Source organism: Dendrobates tinctorius, unplaced genomic scaffold (genome assembly GCF_039654945.1).
Source record: "Dendrobates tinctorius isolate UK_male_01 unplaced genomic scaffold, ASM3965494v1 ptg000129l, whole genome shotgun sequence".
Taxonomy (NCBI): domain Eukaryota; kingdom Metazoa; phylum Chordata; class Amphibia; order Anura; family Dendrobatidae; genus Dendrobates; species Dendrobates tinctorius.
The window spans coordinates 50,196,888-50,217,085 of NW_027361797.1; the positions used below are offsets into that span (position 1 = coordinate 50,196,888).

General features: G+C 41.9%; 2 protein-coding genes across 2 annotated transcripts in view; both read left to right on the forward strand.

Annotated features, from left to right (window-relative positions):
- Nucleotides 1–20,198, forward strand: part of LOC141047811 (cytochrome P450 2K1-like) — an 87,912-nt gene that overhangs the window by 10,946 nt on the left and 56,768 nt on the right. The window lies entirely within an intron of this gene.
- LOC141047810 (cytochrome P450 2K1-like) lies at nucleotides 62–19,726 on the forward strand. The gene is made up of 4 exons (XM_073543129.1): nucleotides 62–1,578; nucleotides 15,743–15,930; nucleotides 16,087–16,228; nucleotides 17,387–19,726. The coding sequence occupies exons 2-4, from the start codon at nucleotides 15,814–15,816 to the stop codon at nucleotides 17,572–17,574; spliced, it is 447 nt and encodes a 148-aa protein (XP_073399230.1). The 5' UTR covers nucleotides 62–1,578; nucleotides 15,743–15,813; the 3' UTR covers nucleotides 17,575–19,726.

Below are 20,198 nucleotides of genomic sequence, written 5' to 3' on the forward strand. Positions count from 1 at the left end.
GATCTTATATCTAACCTTTTTAGTGAATTCTCAGAAGAGTAGTTTCAGGGTCACCTTTAGGGCTAATTGTAGTGCCATCATGAACTCAGGCAAATGGACCCAAACTCATCTTTTGGTTCTCACCCAATATCCTCCAGTTGTTTCCATTATAAAATAAAAGTGCCCTGTATAGCAGATGATGATGTACAAACTTGGTTCCGTAGATGGTTCGTTACAATTTATGTACAATATCGAATTAATATTCTGTTTCCCCTTTTTTACATTTAGTGGGTTTACTGTTATTCGCTTCCCCCCCCTCCTCAGCTTGCTGAACGTAGCTTCATCTGTGAATATCACAGATGCGATAGTTTTCCGCGCTTGCTTATTAAAAAAGGCCTCTGGCGCTTGCGCAGTATGGCTTCCTCAGCACTGCGCGGGTCTTTGCTATGCATCCGGCGGCCAGGAAGTGTATCCTGCATTTGCAGACTTCCAGGGCATAGACCGCGCTGAAAAATACCGGTGCATGTGTAGTACTGATTATATGAATAAGAGCCACGGTAAGAGTTTTTGCTGAGTCAATAGGTAAGGTCAAATTCTAGATATGTTTTTGAGATGTAAGGTTAAAACCAGAAGTTTACATACAGTACACTATATAAAAAGACACATGCATGTTTTTCTCGATATCTAGCATGAAATGAGAATAAACCTTTCCTGTTTTAGGTCAATTAGTATTACTATAATTATTAATATTTGCCAAATGCCAGAATAATAAGAAAGAATGTTTTAAGACATTTTTATTACTTATTGCAAAGTCAAAAGTTTACATGCATTTCATTAGTATTTAGTACCATTGCCTTAAACTGAATGACTTGGGTCAAACGTTTGGGATATGATCCAGGTTTGTAGGTCGCCTTGCTCGCACCTGCCTTTTCAGCTTTGCCCATACATTTTCAATAGGACTGAGATCAGGAATTTGTGATGGCCAGTCCAAAACATAGACTTTGTTATCCTTGATCCACTTTTTTACCATTTTGTCAGTTTGCTTCTGGTCATTGTCCTTTTGAAAGACCCATTTCCGCCCAAGCTTTAACTTCCTGGCTGATGTCTTGAGATGTTGCTTCAGTATTGCCAAATAATCTTCTTTTCTCATGGTGTCATCTATTTTGCGATGTGCACCAGTCCCTCCTACAGCAAAACAACCCCACAACATGATGCTGCCACCCCCGTTTTTCACAGTTGGGATGGTGTTCTTATGTTTCTAAGTTTCTCCCTTTTCCTTACAAACATAACAATGGTCATTATTAGTGATGAGCGAGTATACTCGTTGCTCGGGTTAATATGCACATGTCAGACCAAATCACGTTCATCTCTGGGACACAGAACCCGTCTCCTTCCTGAGCAGTATGATGGCTGGACATTCCCATCTTGTATGTACTTGCATATAATTGTTTCTACAGGTGAACGAGGCAACTTAAGGTACCTTGAAATTGTACCCAAGGATGAGCCAGACTTGTGCAAGTCCACAATTTTCTTCCCAATATCTTGGCTAATTTCTTGAGACTTTCCTATGTTGCAACACAAAAAAGCAGTGTGTCTCAGGTATGTATTAAAATACATCCACAGGTGTGTCTCTAACTCAAATTTTTCCAAAAAGCCTATCATAAACTTCCAAAGACATGACATCATCATATGGGCAGTCCAGAATTGTTTAACCCCTTTCTGACATCAGACGTACTATCCCGTCCATGGGACCCGGGCCCCTATGCCCATGGACGGGATAGTACGTCTACCGCGATCAGCGGCGCCCACTTGGTGAGCGCCGCTGATCGCGGCCGGGTGTCAGCTGATTATCACAGCTGACACCCGGCACAATGTGTCAGGGGTGGTCACGGACCGCCCCCGACACGTTAACCCCTTGCACACCGCGATCAAACATGATTGCGGTGTACCGGGGGTTAAAGGGAAGCATCGGCAGGGAGGGGGCTCCCTCCGTGCTTCCCTGAGCCCCCCACGGCAGCGCAATGTGCAGCGCTGCTGCGGGGGGCTCCTTTCCTGCAGGCCCCCGAATCCAAGATGGCGACGGGAGCCTTCGGGGGCCTGCAGGAAGCTGGCTTCCTCAGTGCCTGCAAAGCGCAGGCATGAGGAAGCCTTCTGCACTGCCTGTGACAGATTGCTGATCTGTCACAGTGATTTGTGATGTGACAGATCAGCGATCTGTCACAGGACAGTGATGTCCCACCTGGGACTATTTAATAAAGTTAAAAAAAAATAAAAAAAAGTGTTAAAATAAATTTAAAAAAATCGCCAAATAAATTAGAAAAAAAAAAACAATAAAAGTACACATATTAGTTATCACCGCGTCCGTAACGACCCGCCCTATAAAACTGTCCCATTAGTTAACCCCTTTAGCGAACTCCTTAAAAAATAAAAATAAAAAACAAAGCAAAAAATAATGATTTATTATCATACCGCCAAACAAAAAGTGTAATAACGCGCGATCAAAAAGACGCATATAAATATCCATGGTACCGCTGAAAACGTCATCTTGTCCCGCAAAAAATGAGCCACCACACAGCATCATCAGCGAAAAAATAAAAAAGTTATAGCTTGCAGAATAAAGCGATGCAAAAATAATTATTTTTTTTATAAAATAGTTTTCATTGCATAAAACCGACAAAACATAAAAAAACGACCTAAATGAGGTATCGCTGTAACCGTACTGACCCGAAGAATAAAACTGCTTTATCAATTTTATCGCACGCGGAACGGTGTAAACGCACCCCCCCAAAAGAAATTCATGAAACGCTGGTTTTTGTTCATTCTGCGTCCCAAAAATCGGAATAAAAAGCGATCAAAAAATGTCACGTGCCCGAAAATGGTACCAATAAAAACGACAACTCTCAATATGTGGTGATGCAAAAACTATTTTTACAATAAAAAGCGTATTTTAGCGTGCAACAGCTGCCAAATATAAAAACCGCCATAAATAGTAAATCAAAACCCCCGTTATCACCCCCTTAGTTAGGGAAAAATAATAAAATAAAAAAAAGTATTTATTTCCATTTTTACATTAGGGTTAGGGTTAGGGCTAGGGCTAGGGCTAGGGTTAGGGTTAGGGCTAGCGTTAGGGCTAGCGTTAGGGCTAGGGTTAGGGTTAGGGCTAGGGTTAGGGCTAGGTTAGGGCTGAGATTAGGGTTAGGGGTGTGTTGGGGTTCGGGTTGGAGTTATAATTGGGGGTTTCCACTGTTTGGGCACATCAGGGGCTCTCCAAATGCAACATGGCGTCTGATCTCAATTCCAGCCAATTCTGAGTTGAAAAAGTAAAATGGTGCTCCTACCCTTCCAAGCTCTGCCATGCGCCCAAACAGTGTTTTACCCCCACATGTAGGGTATCAGCCTACTCAGGTCAAATTGCAAAACAATTTTTGGGGTCCAATTTCTCCTGTTACCCTTAGGAAAATAAAAAATTGGGGGCAAAAATATCATTTTTGTGGAAAAAAATGATTTTTTTATTTTCACGTCCGAGCGTTATAAGCTTCTGTGCAGCACTTGGGGGTTCAAAGTGCTCACCACACATCTAGATAAGTTCTGTGGGGGGTCTAGTGTCCAAAATGGGGTCACTTGTGGGGAGTTTCAATAGTTTAGGTACATCAGGGGCTCTCCAAATGCACATGACACCCGCAGACCATTCCATCAAAGTCTGCATTCCAAAACGTCACTACTTCCCTTCCGAGCCCTGACGTGTGTCCATACAGTAGTTTTCTCCCACATATGGGGTGTCAGCGTACTCATGACAAATTGGACAACAACTTTTGGGGTCCAATATCTCCTGTTACCCTTGGGAAAATGAAAAAATTGGGGACTAATTGATCATGTTTGTGGAAAAAATACAATTTTTTTATTTTCATGCCCGGGCATTATGAACTTCTGTGAAGCCCTTGGGGGTTCAAAGTGCTCACCACACATCTAGATAAGTTCCTTAGGGGGTCTCGTTTCAAAATGGTGTCATTTGTGGGGGGTTTCCACTGTTTAGGTACATTAGGGGCTCTCCAAAGGCAACATGACACCCGCAGAACATTCCCTCAAAGTCTGCATTCCAAAACGTCACTACTTCCCTTCCGAGCCCCGACGTGTGTCCATACAGTAGTTTTCTCCCACATATGGGGCGTCAGCGTACTCAGGACAAATTGGACAACAACTTTTGGGGTTCAATTTCTCCTGTTACCCTTGGGAAAATAAAAAAAATGGGGACTATTTGATCATGTTTGTGGAAAAAATACGATTTTTTTATTTTCATGCCCGGGCATTATAAACTTCTGTGAAGCCCTTGGGGGTTCAAAGTGCTCACCACACATCTATATAAGTTCCTTAGGGGGTCTAGTTTTCAAAATGGGGTCATTTGTGGGGGGTTTCCACTGTTTAGGTACATTAGGGGCTCTCCAAAGGCAACATGACACCCGCAGACCATTCCATCAAAGTCTGCATTCCAAAACGTCACTACTTCCCTTCCGAGCCCCGACGTGTGCCCATACAGTAGTTTTCTCCCACATATGGGGTATCAGCATACTCAGGACAAATTGGACAACAACTTTTGGGGTCCAATTTCTCCTGGTACCCTTGGGAAAATAAAAAAATGGTGACTAAAAGATCATGTTTGTGGAAAAAATACGAATTTTTTATTTTCACGCCCGGGCGTTATAAACTTCTGTGAAGCACTGGGGGGTTCAAAGTGCTCACCACACATGTAGATAAGTTCCTTGGGGGGGTCTAGTTTACAAAATGGTGTCATCTGTGGGGGGTTTCCACTGTTTAGGTACATCAGGGGTTTTCCAATCGCGACATGGTGTCCGATCTCAATTCCAGCCAAAAACGTCAAATGGCGCTGCTTCCCTTCCGAGCTCTGCCATGCGCCCAAATAGTGGTTTACCTCCACATGTGGGGTATCAGCGAACTCAGGACAAATTGCACAATAACTTTTAGGGTCCTGTTACCCTTGGAAAAATAAGAATTGAGGGTGAAAAGATCATTTTTGTGGAAAAAATATGATTTTTTAATTGTATGGCTTTATGTTATAAACTTCTGTGAAGCCCTTGGGGGTTCAAAGTTCTCACCACACATCTAGATAAGTTCCTTAGGGGGTCTAGTTTCCAAAATGGTGTCATTTGTGGAGGGTTTCCACTGTTTTGGTACATCAGGAGTTTTCCAATTGCGACATGGTGTCCGATCTCAATTCCAGCCAAAAACGTCAAATGGCGCTGCTTCCCTTCCGAGCTCTGCCATGCGCCCAAATAGTGGTTTACCCCCACATGTGGGGTATCAGCATACTCAGGACAAATTTCACAATAACTTTTAGGGTCCTGTTACCCTTGGAAAAATAAGAATTGAGGGTGAAAAGATCATTTTTGTGGAAAAAATATGATTTTTTAATTGTACGGCTGTATGTTATAAACTTCTGTAAAGCCCTTGTGGGTTCAAAGTTCTCACCACATTTCTAGATAAGTTCCTTGAGGGGTCTAGTTTCCAAAATGGGGTCACTTGTAGGGGGTTTCCACTGTTTAGATACATCAGAGACTCTCCAAACGTGACATGGCGTCCGATCTGAATTCCAGCCAATTTTGCATTGAAAAAGTCAAACGGCGCTCCTTCCATTCTGAGCTCTGCCATGCGCCGAAACAGTCGTTCCCCCCACATACAGTGGGGCAAAAAAGTATTTAGTCAGTCAGCAATAGTGCAAGTTCCACCACTTAAAAAGATGAGAGGCGTCTGTAATTTACATCATAGGTAGACCTCAACTATGGGAGACAAACTGAGAAAAAAAAATCCAGAAAATCACATTGTCTGTTTTTTTTTTCCTTTTATTTGCATATTATGGTGGAAACAACAGTGTTTGGCAACCTTGTGAAGACTTACAGAAAACGTTTGACCTCTGTCATTGCCAACAAAGGATATATCACAAAGTATTGAGATGAAATTTTGTTTCTGACCAAATACTTATTTTCCACCATAATATGCAAATAAAATGAAAAAAAAACAGACAATGTGATTTTCTGGATTTTTTTTTCTCAGTTTGTCTCCCATAGTTGAGGTCTACCTATGATGTAAATTACAGACGCCTCTCATCTTTTTAAGTGGTGGAACTTGCACTATTGCTGACTGACTAAATACTTTTTTGCCCCACTGTACATACATACTACATATATACTACATGCATGCAACATACATAGTACATGCATGCAACATACATACATACTACATATATACCACATTCAAACAATGTAAAGAACATATAGCCAGCTCACTATAAAGGAGTTCCTCTTAATGCAATAGTCGGTGTTCACCTTATATTCTGCACGGATCCAGGCAGGGAGTATGCCCCAACAAATAGAAATATAAGAATGTTACCAATTGATTGGAGTTCCTCATATTTTTTTTATATGATTTAATGGATTAATAAAGAAGAAGATTTTATAATTCTGGTGAACTTTCATCTTTTTGCTGGATCCCAATTCTCTTATATTTCTACATATATACCACATATATACTAGATGCATGCAACATACATATATACTACATGCAACATGCATACTACATATATACCACATGCATGCAGCATGCATACAACATATATACCACATATATACTACATGCATGCAACATACATATATACTACATATATACTACATGCAACATGCATACTACATATATACTACATATATGCAACATACATATATACAACATATACATGTCATGCATGCAACATGCATACTACATATATACTACATGCATACTACATATATACCACATGCATGCAACATACATAAAACATATATACTACATGCATGCAACATGCATACTACATATATACCACATATATACTACATCCATGCAACATACATATACACTACATATATACTACATGCAACATGCATACTAAATATATACTACATGCATGCAACATACATATAAACAACATATATACGACATGCATGCAACATGCATACTACATATATACCACATATATGCTACATGCATGCAACATACATACTATATATACCACATGCATGCAACATACATACATACATACATACTACATATATACTACATGCATGCCACATGCATACTACATATATACTACATGCATGCAACATACATATATACTACATGCATGCAACATGCATACTACATATATACCACATGTATGCAATGTGACGAACAGCCCACGGCCGTTCGTCCACTTACGGGCGACACTAACGGGGGTCCCGCTGCCACCAAAACGCGACGGACAGCGGACCCTGTGTCACCACTATGTCACAATCCCACCACTGACACCGGTGTATCAGCGGACGGAGGGGCGTGACACAATGCCGGCACACGGCTATCACAGGCGCAGTGGGGCTTATCTTAGTTATCCCAACACTGGCACCATGTGACCAAAAATATCCAGCAAGCTAATCTCGCTCTACAATTTGCCGCAGGGGGAGTTTAATTTGGATGCCCCACCACTGCTATCAATCTTCCAAGTACTGCGGGGATTTATGTATATCCCACTTTCTCAGTTCCACTTTGGAACTCGCAGCTCTCCGGCGCCCCCCTTACCCTCAGGTCAGTCAGGGAACTGCACCTAGGATAATTAGTCGCCGGACGGGCTGCCTGTTGTGAACCGGCAATTAGGCTTCTGCAGTAAGGGAATTATCAGCTGTGGCCGCAGCCCCTCATTCAGCTATATAAGACCCTTCTAGACTGCCAGCAAGCCGCAATAGCCGTGCACAACGTGCTGCCACCAGTCACGGTTACTTAATTCACAGTGTTAAATTAAGAGGGTCCGTGGCAAACCCCTTGAATTAGTAGCGATTATCTATCAAAGGCGTATAGTTCGAGTCTTAGAGCATAGAGACAGATCTAAATAATTATTTCATTTATTTTCTGAAAGAGGACAGTGATTACAGATAAAAGTTGCTATAAAATTGAGACATAAAATATGTACAGTACAGGTATAAAATAAAAGTGGAGAAAACAAAGAGAGTACACTCACAGTTCCATATTGTTCCTTAGGCAGACCATGCGGCTAAGGTGGGTGGAGGCGGAGCTGCACTTCTCCGCTCATCTGGGGATCTTTCTAGCACGACGACTTGAGCTGTTCTGCTCTGGTTTTGTCCAGGAAATGCTTTATAGACTTGCTATGTGACATCACGGAGAGATGCATGCTGGGTTAATCCCACCTCTCTCCTTTGGATGTAGAATTACACTAGAAAACTTATACTAATCATAACTCCATGGGGGCAGCCCGCACAGACACATATAGGGCATCATTGGTTGTGATTTGTTGAGTACAATAATTCAAGACCAAATATGCAGTAGTTCTGATACACCGTTTAGCTGGAACACATATCTCAGGTTCTGAAAGGATTACGCTTCGCCAGAACCACGGCAGCGACGCTGTGACCGCCCGGATTACAAAAATGTGATTTTCATATCTCTAGGGTATTTGGTTCTTATGGTATAGTCTCTCATAGTTTTATTCGTTTCAAACAAAGAAGTTTTTCCCGCTCTGAAGAGGAGAGAAGGAAACAAATGGTTGTAACAGCAGGGGGTCTCCTATTACTAGTGCGAACACAGGCTGTAGAGGAGGGGGGGTGGCACTGCTCTGTGTGTGTGTGAAGGGAGGAGGGATGAAGCTGCAGAGCTAGCAGCCTGGATTGTCATATCTGCCAGATCTTTCTGGAAAGTTACAACAGAAAACATCATATTTTGTGGACAAAACCCCATACCTCACAGACATTGTACATCACATGTAGTATGCATGTTGCATGTGGTATATATGTATGTTGCATGCATGTAGTATATATGTGGTATATATGTAGTATGCATATTGCATGCATGTGGTATATATGTAGTATGTTGCATGCATGTAGTATATATGTTGCATGTGGTATATATATGTTGCATGCATGTAGTATATATGTGGTATATATGTAGTATGCATGTTGCATGCATGTAGTATATATGTTGTATGTATGTTGCATGCATGTAGTATATGTGGTATATATGTAGTATGCATGTTGCATGCATGTGGTATATATGTAGTATGTATGTATGTTGCATGCATGTAGTATATATGTAGTATGCATGTTGCATGTAGTATATATGTAGTATATATGTATGTTGCATGCATGTAGTATATATGTGGTATATATGTAGTATGCATGTTGCATGCATGTGGTATATATGTAGTGTGTATATGTGTATGTATGTATGTTGCATGCATGTAGTATGCATGTTGCATGCATGTAGTGTATATGTAGTATGTATGTAGCATGTAGTATGTATGTTGCATGTATGTAGTATATATGTAGTATGCATGTTGCATGTAGTATATATGTATGTTGCATGCATGTAGTATATATGTGGTATATATGTAGTATTCATGTGGTATATATGTAGTATGTATTTATGTTGCATGCATGTAGCATATTTGTAGTATATATGTAGTATGCATGTTGCATGTAGTATATATGTATATTGTATGCATGTAGTATATATGTGGTATCTATGTAGTATGCATGTTGCATGCATGTAGTATATATGTTGTATGTATGTTGCATGCATGTAGTATATGTGGTATATATGTAGTATGCATGTTGCATGCATGTGGTATATATGTAGTATGTATGTTGCATGCATGTAGTATATACATGTAGTATGCATGCTGCATGTAGTATATATGTATGTTGCATGCATGTAGTATATATATGTAGTATGCATGTTGCGTCCAGTATATATGTATGTTGCATGCATGTAGTATATATGTGGTATATATGTAGTATGCATGTTGCATGCATGTGGTATATATGTAGTATATATGTAGTATGCATGTTGCATGTAGTATATATGTATATTGTATGCATGTAGTATATATGTGGTATCTATGTAGTATGCATGTTGCATGCATGTAGTATATATGTTGTATGTATGTTACATGCATGTAGTATATGTGGTATATATTTAGTATGCATGTTGCATGCAAGTGGTATATGTAGTATGTATGTTGCATGCATGTAGTATATATGTAGTTTGCATGTTGCATGTAGTATATATGTTGTATATATGTATGTTGCATGCATGTAGTATATATGTGGTATATATGTAGTATGCATGTTGCATGCATGTGGTATATATGTAGTATGTATGTTGCATGCATGTAGTATATATGTAGTATATATGTAGTATGCATGTGGTATATATGTATGTTGCATGCATGTAGTATATATGTGGTATATATGTAGTATGCATGTTGCATGCATGTGGTATATATGTAGTATGTTGCATGCATGTAGTATATATGTTGCATGTGGTATATATATGTTGCATGCATGTAGTATATATGTGGTATATATGTAGTATGCATGTTGCATGCATGTAGTATATATGTTGTATGTATGTATGTTGCATGCATGTAGTATATGTGGTATACATGTAGTATGCATGTTGCATGCATGTGGTATATATGTAGTATGTATGTTGCATGCATGTAGTATATATGTAGTATGCATGTTGCATGTAGTATATATGTAGTATATATGTATGTTGCATGCATGTAGTATATATGTGGTATATATGTAGTATGCATGTTGCATGCATGTGGTATATATGTAGTATGTATGTATGTTGCATGCATGTAGTATGCATGTTGCATGCATGTAGTGTATATGTAGTATGTATGTAGCATGTAGTATGTATGTTGCATGTATGTAGTATATATGTAGTATGCATGTTGCATGTAGTATATATGTATGTTGCATGCATGTAATATATATGTGGTATATATGTAGTATTCATGTGGTATATATGTAGTATGTATTTATGTTGCATGCATGTAGCATATTTGTAGTATATATGTAGTATGCATGTTGCATGTAGTATATATGTATATTGTATGCATGTAGTATATATGTGGTATCTATGTAGTATGCATGTTGCATGCATGTAGTATATATGTTGTTTGTATGTTGCATGCATGTAGTATATGTGGTATATATGTAGTATGCATGTTGCATGCATGTGGTATATATGTAGTATGTATGTTGCATGCATGTAGTATATATATATATGTAGTATGCATGTTGCATGTAGTATATATGTATGTTGCATGCATGTAGTATATATATGTAGTATGCATGTTGCGTCCAGTATATATGTATGTTGCATGCATGTAGTATATATGTGGTATATATGTAGTATGCATGTTGCATGCATGTGGTATATATGTATTATGTATGTATGTTGCATGCATGCATGTAGTATATATGTAGTATATATGTAGTATGCATGTTGCATGTAGTATATATGTATATTGTATGCATGTAGTATATATGTGGTATCTATGTAGTATGCATGTTGCATGCATGTAGTATATATGTTGTATGTATGTTGCATGCATGTAGTATATGTGGTATATATGTAGTATGCATGTTGCATGCAAGTGGTATATGTAGTATGTATGTTGCATGCATGTAGTATATATGTAGTATGCATGTTGCATGTAGTATATATGTTGTATATATGTATGTTGCATGCATGTAGTATATATGTGGTATATACAGTCATGGCCAAAAGTATTGACACCCCTGCAATTCTGTCAGATAATACTCAGTTTCTTCCTGAAAATGATTGCAAACACAAATTCTTTGGTATTATTATCTTCATTTAATTTGTCTTAAATGAAAAAACACAAAAAGAATTGTCCTAAAGCCAAATTGGATATAATTCCACACCAAACATAAAAAAGAGGGTGGACAAAAGTATTGGCACTGTTCGAAAAATCATGTGATGCTTCTCTAATTGGTGTAATTAACAGCACCTGTAACTTACCTGTGGCACCTAACAGGTGTTGGCAATAACTAAATCACACTTGCAGCCAGTTGACATGGATTAAAGTTGACTCAACCTCTGTCCTGTGTCCTTGTGTGTACCACATTGAGCACGGAGAAAAGAAAGAAGACCAAAGAACTGTCTGAGGACTTGAGAAACCAAATTGTGAGGAAGCATGAGCAATCTCAAGGCTACAAGTCCATCTCCAAAGACCTGAATGTTCCTGTGTCTACCGTGCGCAGTGTCATCAAGAAGTTTAAAGCCCATGGCACTGTGGCTAACCTCCCTAGATGTGGACGGAAAAGAAAAATTGACAAGAGATTTCAACGCAAGATTGTGCGGATGTTGGATAAAGAACCTCCACTAACATCCAAACAAGTTCAAGCTGCCCTGCAGTCCGAGGGTACAATGGTGTCAACCCATACTATCCGTCGGCATCTGAATGAAAAGGGACTGTATGGTAGGAGACCCAGGAAGACCCCACTTCTTACCCCGAGACATAAAAAAGCCAGGCTGGAGTTTGCCAAAACTTACCTGAAAAAGCCTAAAACATTTTGGAAGATTGTTCTCTGGTCAGATGAGACAAAAGTAGAGCTTTTAGGGCAAAGGCATCAACATAGAGTTTACAGGAGAAAAAAGAGGCATTCAAAGAAAAGTACACGGTCCCTACAGTCAAACATGGCGGAGGTTCCCTGATGTTTTGGGGTTGCTTTGCTGCCTCTGGCACTGGACTGCTTGACCGTGTGCATGGCATTATGAAGTCAGAAGACTACCAACAAACTTTGCAGCATAATTTAGGGCCCAGTGTGAGAAAGCTGGGTCTACCTCAGAGGTCATGGGTCTTCCAGCAGGATAATAACCCAAAACACACTTCAAAAAGCACTAGAAAATGGTTTGAGAGAAAACACTGGAGACTTCTAAGGTGGCCAGCAATGAGTCCAGACCTGAATCCCATAGAACACCTGTGGAGAGATCTAAAAATGGCAGTTTGGAGAAGGCACCCTTCAAATATCAGGGACCTGGAGCAGTTTGCCAAAGAATAATGGTCTAAAATTCCAGCAGAGCATTGTAAGAAACTCATTGATGGTTACCGGAAGCGGTTGGTCGCAGTTATTTTGGCTAAAGGTTGTGCAACCAAGTATTAGGCTGAGGGTGCCAATACTTTTGTCCGGCCCATTTTTGGAGTTTTGTGTGAAATGATCAATGTTTTGCTTTTTGCTTCATTCTCTTTTGTGTTTTTTCATTTAAGACAAATTAAATGAAGATAATAACACCAAAGAATTTGTGATTGCAATCATTTTCAGGAAGAAACTGAATATTATCTGACAGAATTGCAGGGGTGTCAATACTTTTGGCCATGACTGTATGTAGTATGCATGTTGCATGCATGTGGTATATATGTAGTATGTATGTTGCATGCATGTAGTATATATGTAGTATATATGTAGTATGCATGTTGCATGCATGTGGTATATATGTAGTATGTTGCATGCATGTAGTATATATGTTGCATGTGGTATATATATGTTGCATGCATGTAGTATATATGTGGTATATATGTAGTATGCATGTTGCATGCATGTAGTATATATGTTGTATGTATGTATGTTGCATGCATGTAGTATATATGTAGTATGCATGTTGCATGTAGTATATATGTAGTATATATGTATGTTGCATGCATGTAGTATATATGTGGTATATATGTAGTATGCATGTTGCATGCATGTGGTATATATGTAGTATGTATGTATGCATGTTGCATGCATGTAGTATGCATGTTGCATGCATGTAGTGTATATGTAGTATGTATGTAGCATGTAGTATGTATGTTGCATGTATGTAGTATATATGTAGTATGTATGTAGCATGTATTTAGCATGTAGTATGTATGTAGTATGTATGTTGCATGTATGTAGTATATATGTAGTATATATGTAGCATGTATGTAGCATATATGTAGTATGTATGTAGTATGTATGTAGCATGTATGTACAATGTAAGTAGTATGTATGTAGTATGTATTTTTTTTTACATTCAACACATTAGGCTAGTTTCACACTAGCGTTTGTGAGCGCAGCGACGGCCTGCGTACGGCCGCCGCTAAGCCCCGCCTCCTGCCCCACCTCCACCAGTATCTCCGCCTCCGGGTGCAAGACATTGCATGCGTCATGCGTCCCCTATCTTCATCACAGAGGGCGCAGGCCGTGCGCAGTCTGCGCACAGTCTGCGTTTGGCGGCGCATGCGTCCTTTTGACGGTGCGCCGAGCACAACCAAAATGCAACAGGTTGCGTTTGGCGCTGCTCGGCGCACCGTCAAAAGGACGCATGCACCGCCAAACGCAGACTGTGCGCAGACTGCGCACGGCCTGCGCCCTCTGTGATGAAGATAGGGGACGCATGACGCATGCAACGTCATGCGCCCGTAGGCGGAGATACCGGTGGAGGCGGGGCAGGGGCGGGGCTTAGCGGCGGCCGTGCACAGGCCGTCGCTGCGCTCAAAAACGCTAGTGTGAAACTAGCCTTAGCCAGATGATGGGACTACTACTGTCCCATCATTGGCTAATGTGTCAATCACCGTCATGGTAGCAGGCATCGCCCAATGGGACTTGTAGTCCCATCGGACGATGCCTGCACAGACCCCCGCAGCCTGCACAGACCCCCGGACAGTCGGCACAGACCACTGGCAGGCCGGCACAGCCCCCCGGCAGGCCGGTACAGACCCCCGGGCAATCGGCACAGACTCCCGGGCAGTCGGCGCAGGCCCCCGGGCAGTCGGCACAGACCCCCGGCAGGCCGGTACAGACCCCCGGCAGTCCGCACAGACCCCCGGGCAGTCAGCACAGACCCCCCCGGAAGGCCCGAACTGACGGCGCATCATGATGCGCACAGGCCGAGCATCATGATGACGTCATTTCGGCAGCCAATCAGAGCCACAACAGTGGCTCATTGCATTATGGGAACTTCCGATTCCGATATCCGGTATTGAAAAAATATCGGAACTCGGTATCGGAATTCCGATACAGCGAATATCGGCCGATACCCGATATTTGCAGTATCGGAATGCTCAACACTACTATAGACCACTAAATCACCTCTTCCTGAACACTACCACTTTACCCAGATTTTCTATTATTTATACACTTTTGCATAATATTCTATATACTGTATAATGGCCGGCTTTTTGATGACCGCCACAGTAGAAGTCAATTTTTAATTGCAGTTTACTATAATTGTACAAACAAATGATCAATTAAGTTGAGGTAATTCTAGTATAAATTTTTTGCATTTATTGCATGTTTTATATTTCTTAATATTCTAGCATGATGCTGACACCCACCCTAGACAGGGACATGTGATTTTTAACAGAGTGTGACACTTAGATTGCACCTAAAATATATTTTCTCATAGCCAATAAAAATCCAAGTTTTAGTCTCTTCAAGCATTAGAACTTTGTTATATGATGGAGTATACCGGGAATTCTTGATGTAATCTCCAGCAGTCCAATAGAGAATGAATGTAGCGGCAGTGCCCATGCTTGATCTCCATTTAAAAATATCCTGTCATGTTCCCAAATGGTATTAACCTGAAGATATAGGGTTAATATGCAGGTTAGTAACATTCCAAAGGTGCCTGGCCACTGCACTGAAAGCTTGGCTATTGGGAGGAAATTAACGTTATTCCTCTCAGCAGCCTCTGGCTTTCAGTCATAGTGGCGCAGCCGATGTGGCTTCAGTCACCGATCAGTACGTAGAGAGCGTCAGCTGTAACCAAGCCCTAGCACTGACTGACCATACAACTCACAGCAAAAGCCTATAAATTATATTAAATAAATGCATTGGTATTGTTGTGCAAGTACAAAATATAACAAAATATGTTTTCTTTTGCTTTATAGAGAAGGTACAGGAGGAAATTAAGACACATATTAATCCTGGACAGTTGCCGACAGTTGAAGATCGGAAGAAAATGCCTTATAAGGATGCAGTAATACATGAAATACAAAGGTTTGGAAATATTGTCCCATTGAACATTTCGCACTCAACTCCAACTGATGTGTATTTGCGGGGTTACCTGATCCCAAAAGTGAGTTTATGTAAAAAAATTGTCCTTATGTTCAAGTACTGTAAGCATTTACCTATTAGTAAAAGGGACTGCTATGGGGTCCACAGCCATCCAAATAATCCCAGATTTTTTAAATTTATATAATAAAAAATATATTTGCTGATTTATTGTTCACAGGGCATAGAGGTTATTCCATTCCTGACATCAGTTCTCTATGACAAAACTCAATGGAAAACCCCCTATGATTTCAATCCTAATCACTTCTTGGATGAAAATGGGACATTTTTCCGACATGACGCATTTATGCCATTCTCAGTAGGTAAGTAATGAGGAGCATTAAGATGAAAAATCAAATCATTTTACATGTCAATAAACTGACAAAACACTGTCCAACAGAAGGATCATATTTTAACAAGGAATAATATATATATATATGTTTTCTAAATCTCATATTTTTCTTCCAAAAAGTTCAAAAATATTCTATGGTCGTATTAAGATGCTCAGAATATGCATGTGCACTTTATATATTTTTTGTAATATAGCCTAGAGTAATAATAATAATTGTATTAATTCACCACCAACATATTATACAGCACTTTACAATAAGGTTATGTGCCCACGATCTGGAACTGTCAGCGCTTTGGATGCAGCATTTGTTCACTGCATCCAAAGCGCTGCCTTCTATTGAACCAAGGTAAATCCGCATGTGTTCACTGAACAATGCAGATTTACCGCATTCAATACATCATGTTGATTTAATTTTTTCTTGTGGAGACGTCTTGAAAGACGCTCCCCATGTCAGTGTCCATGGGTGTTCCGCCGGCGTACATGCACGTATAGAATAAGCTGGGGCTTGGTCTCGATACTAAACATCCTGGAGCCTTGAAAAAGATGTATTCAATTAACAATGCTTTCTAGGGGGTTCTAGGAAAGTTTTGTGATTTTATTGAGGTCTCCTTTTTTCCAGGACACTCGCAGTAGTTTAGAGACATTTGGAAAGTATGCATTATTTCCTATTTATTTCATTACTACAAGTGTTAGGAGTCACACTACCGTACAATACGGCTGAGTGCTATATGATAGGACATTGCAAAGTACTCAGCCCAGTGTTACTCTATGAGGCAGCTCACATCTGTGATTATTTTCTCATGCCGAATTGAGAATTGCATAAGTCTATGGGTGCGAGTGACACAATTCGCAGCACACGTTGTATGCCGACACCGTCAGCAGAGGAGATGGAGAATTTAATTTCTCTGCCGCCTCCACACTTGTGCTCCAATCCTCTCTGTTGCAAGAGGATCGGAGCGCAGTAGCAGGACATTTGGCTCCCGCTTGCAGCAGAGCAGGACCCGAGGGTCATTAGCATATCGCATCTGATGAGCTCGCATCCGATGCCATACGCTAGTGTGACTCCGGCCTTAGAGCCAAAATCTACTTTCAACATGACATTGTTAACTCAGTAATCCCATTTCTGCAGGAAGAAGAGCTTGTGCTGGGGAGGCCTTGGCCAAGATGGAACTTTTCCTGTTTTTTACTGGACTTCTTCAAGCATTTACTTTCTATCTGCCTCCAGAAGTTTCCAGAGAAGACCTCAATCTCAAGCCTGGCGTTGGATTCACATTAGTGCCCACACCATACATGACATGTGCAAAGTCAAATTATTAGTTTGTGGTGAAATACAGAGACAACACAGAGACTGATGTTTTTTGTTTCATTATGTTTTAATATATTTAATTTTCTATTTTTTATCTCATTTTCAAATCTCTTTAGTTGAAATCTGTGGAATAAATCTTGCAATGATCTCCAATTATCTTAATTGATCTTTAAACTAAAGGAATCTTTTTTAGTTTTAGTAAATTCTGATAGGCTTTTTTGATTGGTGGGGACCCCCTTACACATTAGGCTAAAGTCGAACAAACATCTAATCTGTATAGGGGCCCCTGACTTTTCACCAACTAATGAAGTCAGGAGAAATTAAGTTCAGTCATTATGAAGGTAAATGCTGTAAGCTTTCTCCACTTTTGCCATGAAACATTCACAAACCAAGAGTACACATATTTTGGGAAGTCAGTAGAGATAGCTATTAGTCAAAAGAGGCTGACATTTTTCTAGGTTTATCGGCTCTTGTAGATCACTAATCAGGGTCCGGGTCCATTCCCCATCACCTTGACTGATTACCATGTAAATATTCAGAAAAGGGAAGACGTGAAAATGGTCATTACATCCAATGGCGTAAGACAGAGGAAAGTTCTCTAAGGGCCTCCAGCTATGGTGAATGATTGTAATTGCTGCTGTTATTATTGCGCACACATGCAGGGAAATAATGTACTGGTATATAGATGTGTATCCCTGCACATCAGAATATTATTGCCTGTAAAAATACAAATTCTATTAAGATCTGTGACATCGGCGGGTATGCCCGCCGATGCCCCTGCTGCTGCGGCGCGCGCCGCAGCGTTCCCTCACCTGCGCGCTCCCGTCCGGTCACGCGCCCGCCGTCCTCTCGGCCTCACGGCGGCTCCTGGCTCCCGCCCCCTGGTTCGCGCACGCCACCTCCCACGCCCTCTCTCCAGCGGTGGGCGGCGCTGAGGGGCGGGTCCAGGGGACGCACTTCCGGGGGTGTGCTGTATTTCAGGCGTCCTCGCTGTCAGGAGGACGCCTGATGATTGTGTAGTTTCTCTGCACCCTCTGGCCTCTACAGTTTTCCTGTAGTTTAACCTCTCTCTGCCTGTTTCTCCCTGTCGTCCTCAGTCTCGTGTCTCCCTTCCCACCCAGCCTGCCTGGGCGCTGTCTTCCTTCCATTCCCTGTGCCGTCCTCTGTCTCCAGTCCGCCTAGGTCTTCCACTTGTCTTTCTCCCGTAGTGTTCCTCCCCTGTGCCACTGGTCCTTGCTCGTTATTCGCTCCGTCACCTTCCCAGTCCTTTTGTCCGTGGAGCCGTCCCTCTTGGTTCCGGCTGTCGCGCCTCCGTCCTCTGTGGTCCTGCCCCTAACGATCCCTGTATAGGGGTCGGTCTTCACCTGGCGTGCTCGGCCCAGGGGCTCCGGATCCGTGACCCAGAGGGTCCACTCTCTACGTAGTGTTCCCTCAATATTACAGTATCATCAGGCCATGGACCCCGCCGGTGCCGCGGCTGCCACTCAAAAGGAACTGCTTTTCCTTAGAGAGAATCAGACCCGTATCATGTCATTCATGAAGTCCATGGACTCCCGGCTCTCCGCTCTCCAAACCGCAGACCCAGCGCACGCACCCCTCTTAGTCAGTCTCCAGCAGGAGCTCGCACAACAGCGCGATGCTCAGTCTCACATTTTGGGGTATATGGCGTCCGTGGATGATCGGCTGCTTTCTTTGCAGTCCTCTGCGGCCGCTTCCTCCCAAGCCCGGGACGCCGTCTCTTGTCCCCCTCCCCGTCTCGGTAAACCGCCCAGGTACTGTGGGGACCCAAAATTGTGTAGGGGATTTTTAAATCAATGCAGATTGCACTTCGATCTGTTACCCCAACAGTACCCCACGGATCGTGCTAAGGTGGCCTTTATAATCTCCCATCTAGAGGGGGAGGCGTTGGCTTGGGTGAACCCCTTATGGGAGAGGGATGACCCGGTGGTGACCAACATTCAGTGTTTTTTGGAGACATTCCGTAAGGTTTTTGATGAACCTGGACGTCATGCTTCCTCTACAGAGGCCCTTTTTAACCTCAGCCAGGGGTCCCTCACGGTAGGGCAATACGCCATCCGTTTCCGGACCTTGTCCTCAGAGCTGGGGTGGAATAATGAAGCCCTGGTTGGTGCGTTTTGGAGAGGCCTTTCTAGTAAAATCAAAGACGAGTTGGCCGGGCGTGACCTTCCCACCACCCTGGAAGATCTCATCTCCCTTGCTACCAGTATTGACCTGCGTTTTCAGGAACGCGCTAGAGAGTCAGCCAGGGAGAAGAGGCCCTTTAGATTATACCAAGCTCCCATTCCGCGCTCCGTTGCTCCCCCTAGTAACCCTACCCCTGAGCCTATGCAAGTAGATCGCATCAAGCTGTCTGAACTACGGCGGAAGGAGAGGATGACCAAGGGACTCTGTCTCTATTGTGGAGGGGCCAATCACTTCATACGCACTTGCCCTGAGAGACCGGGAAACGCATCCGCCTAGGCCAGGTAGGAGAGGGCCCCCTAGGTGATTCTACCCCTTCTCTTCCACTTACTGTTTCAGCTCTGCTTATTTCAGGTCGGGGGCGTAGCTCTGTGGAGGCGTATGTGGACTCGGGCGCGGCAGGCAACTTCATCCACCAGGAGGAGGTTGACAG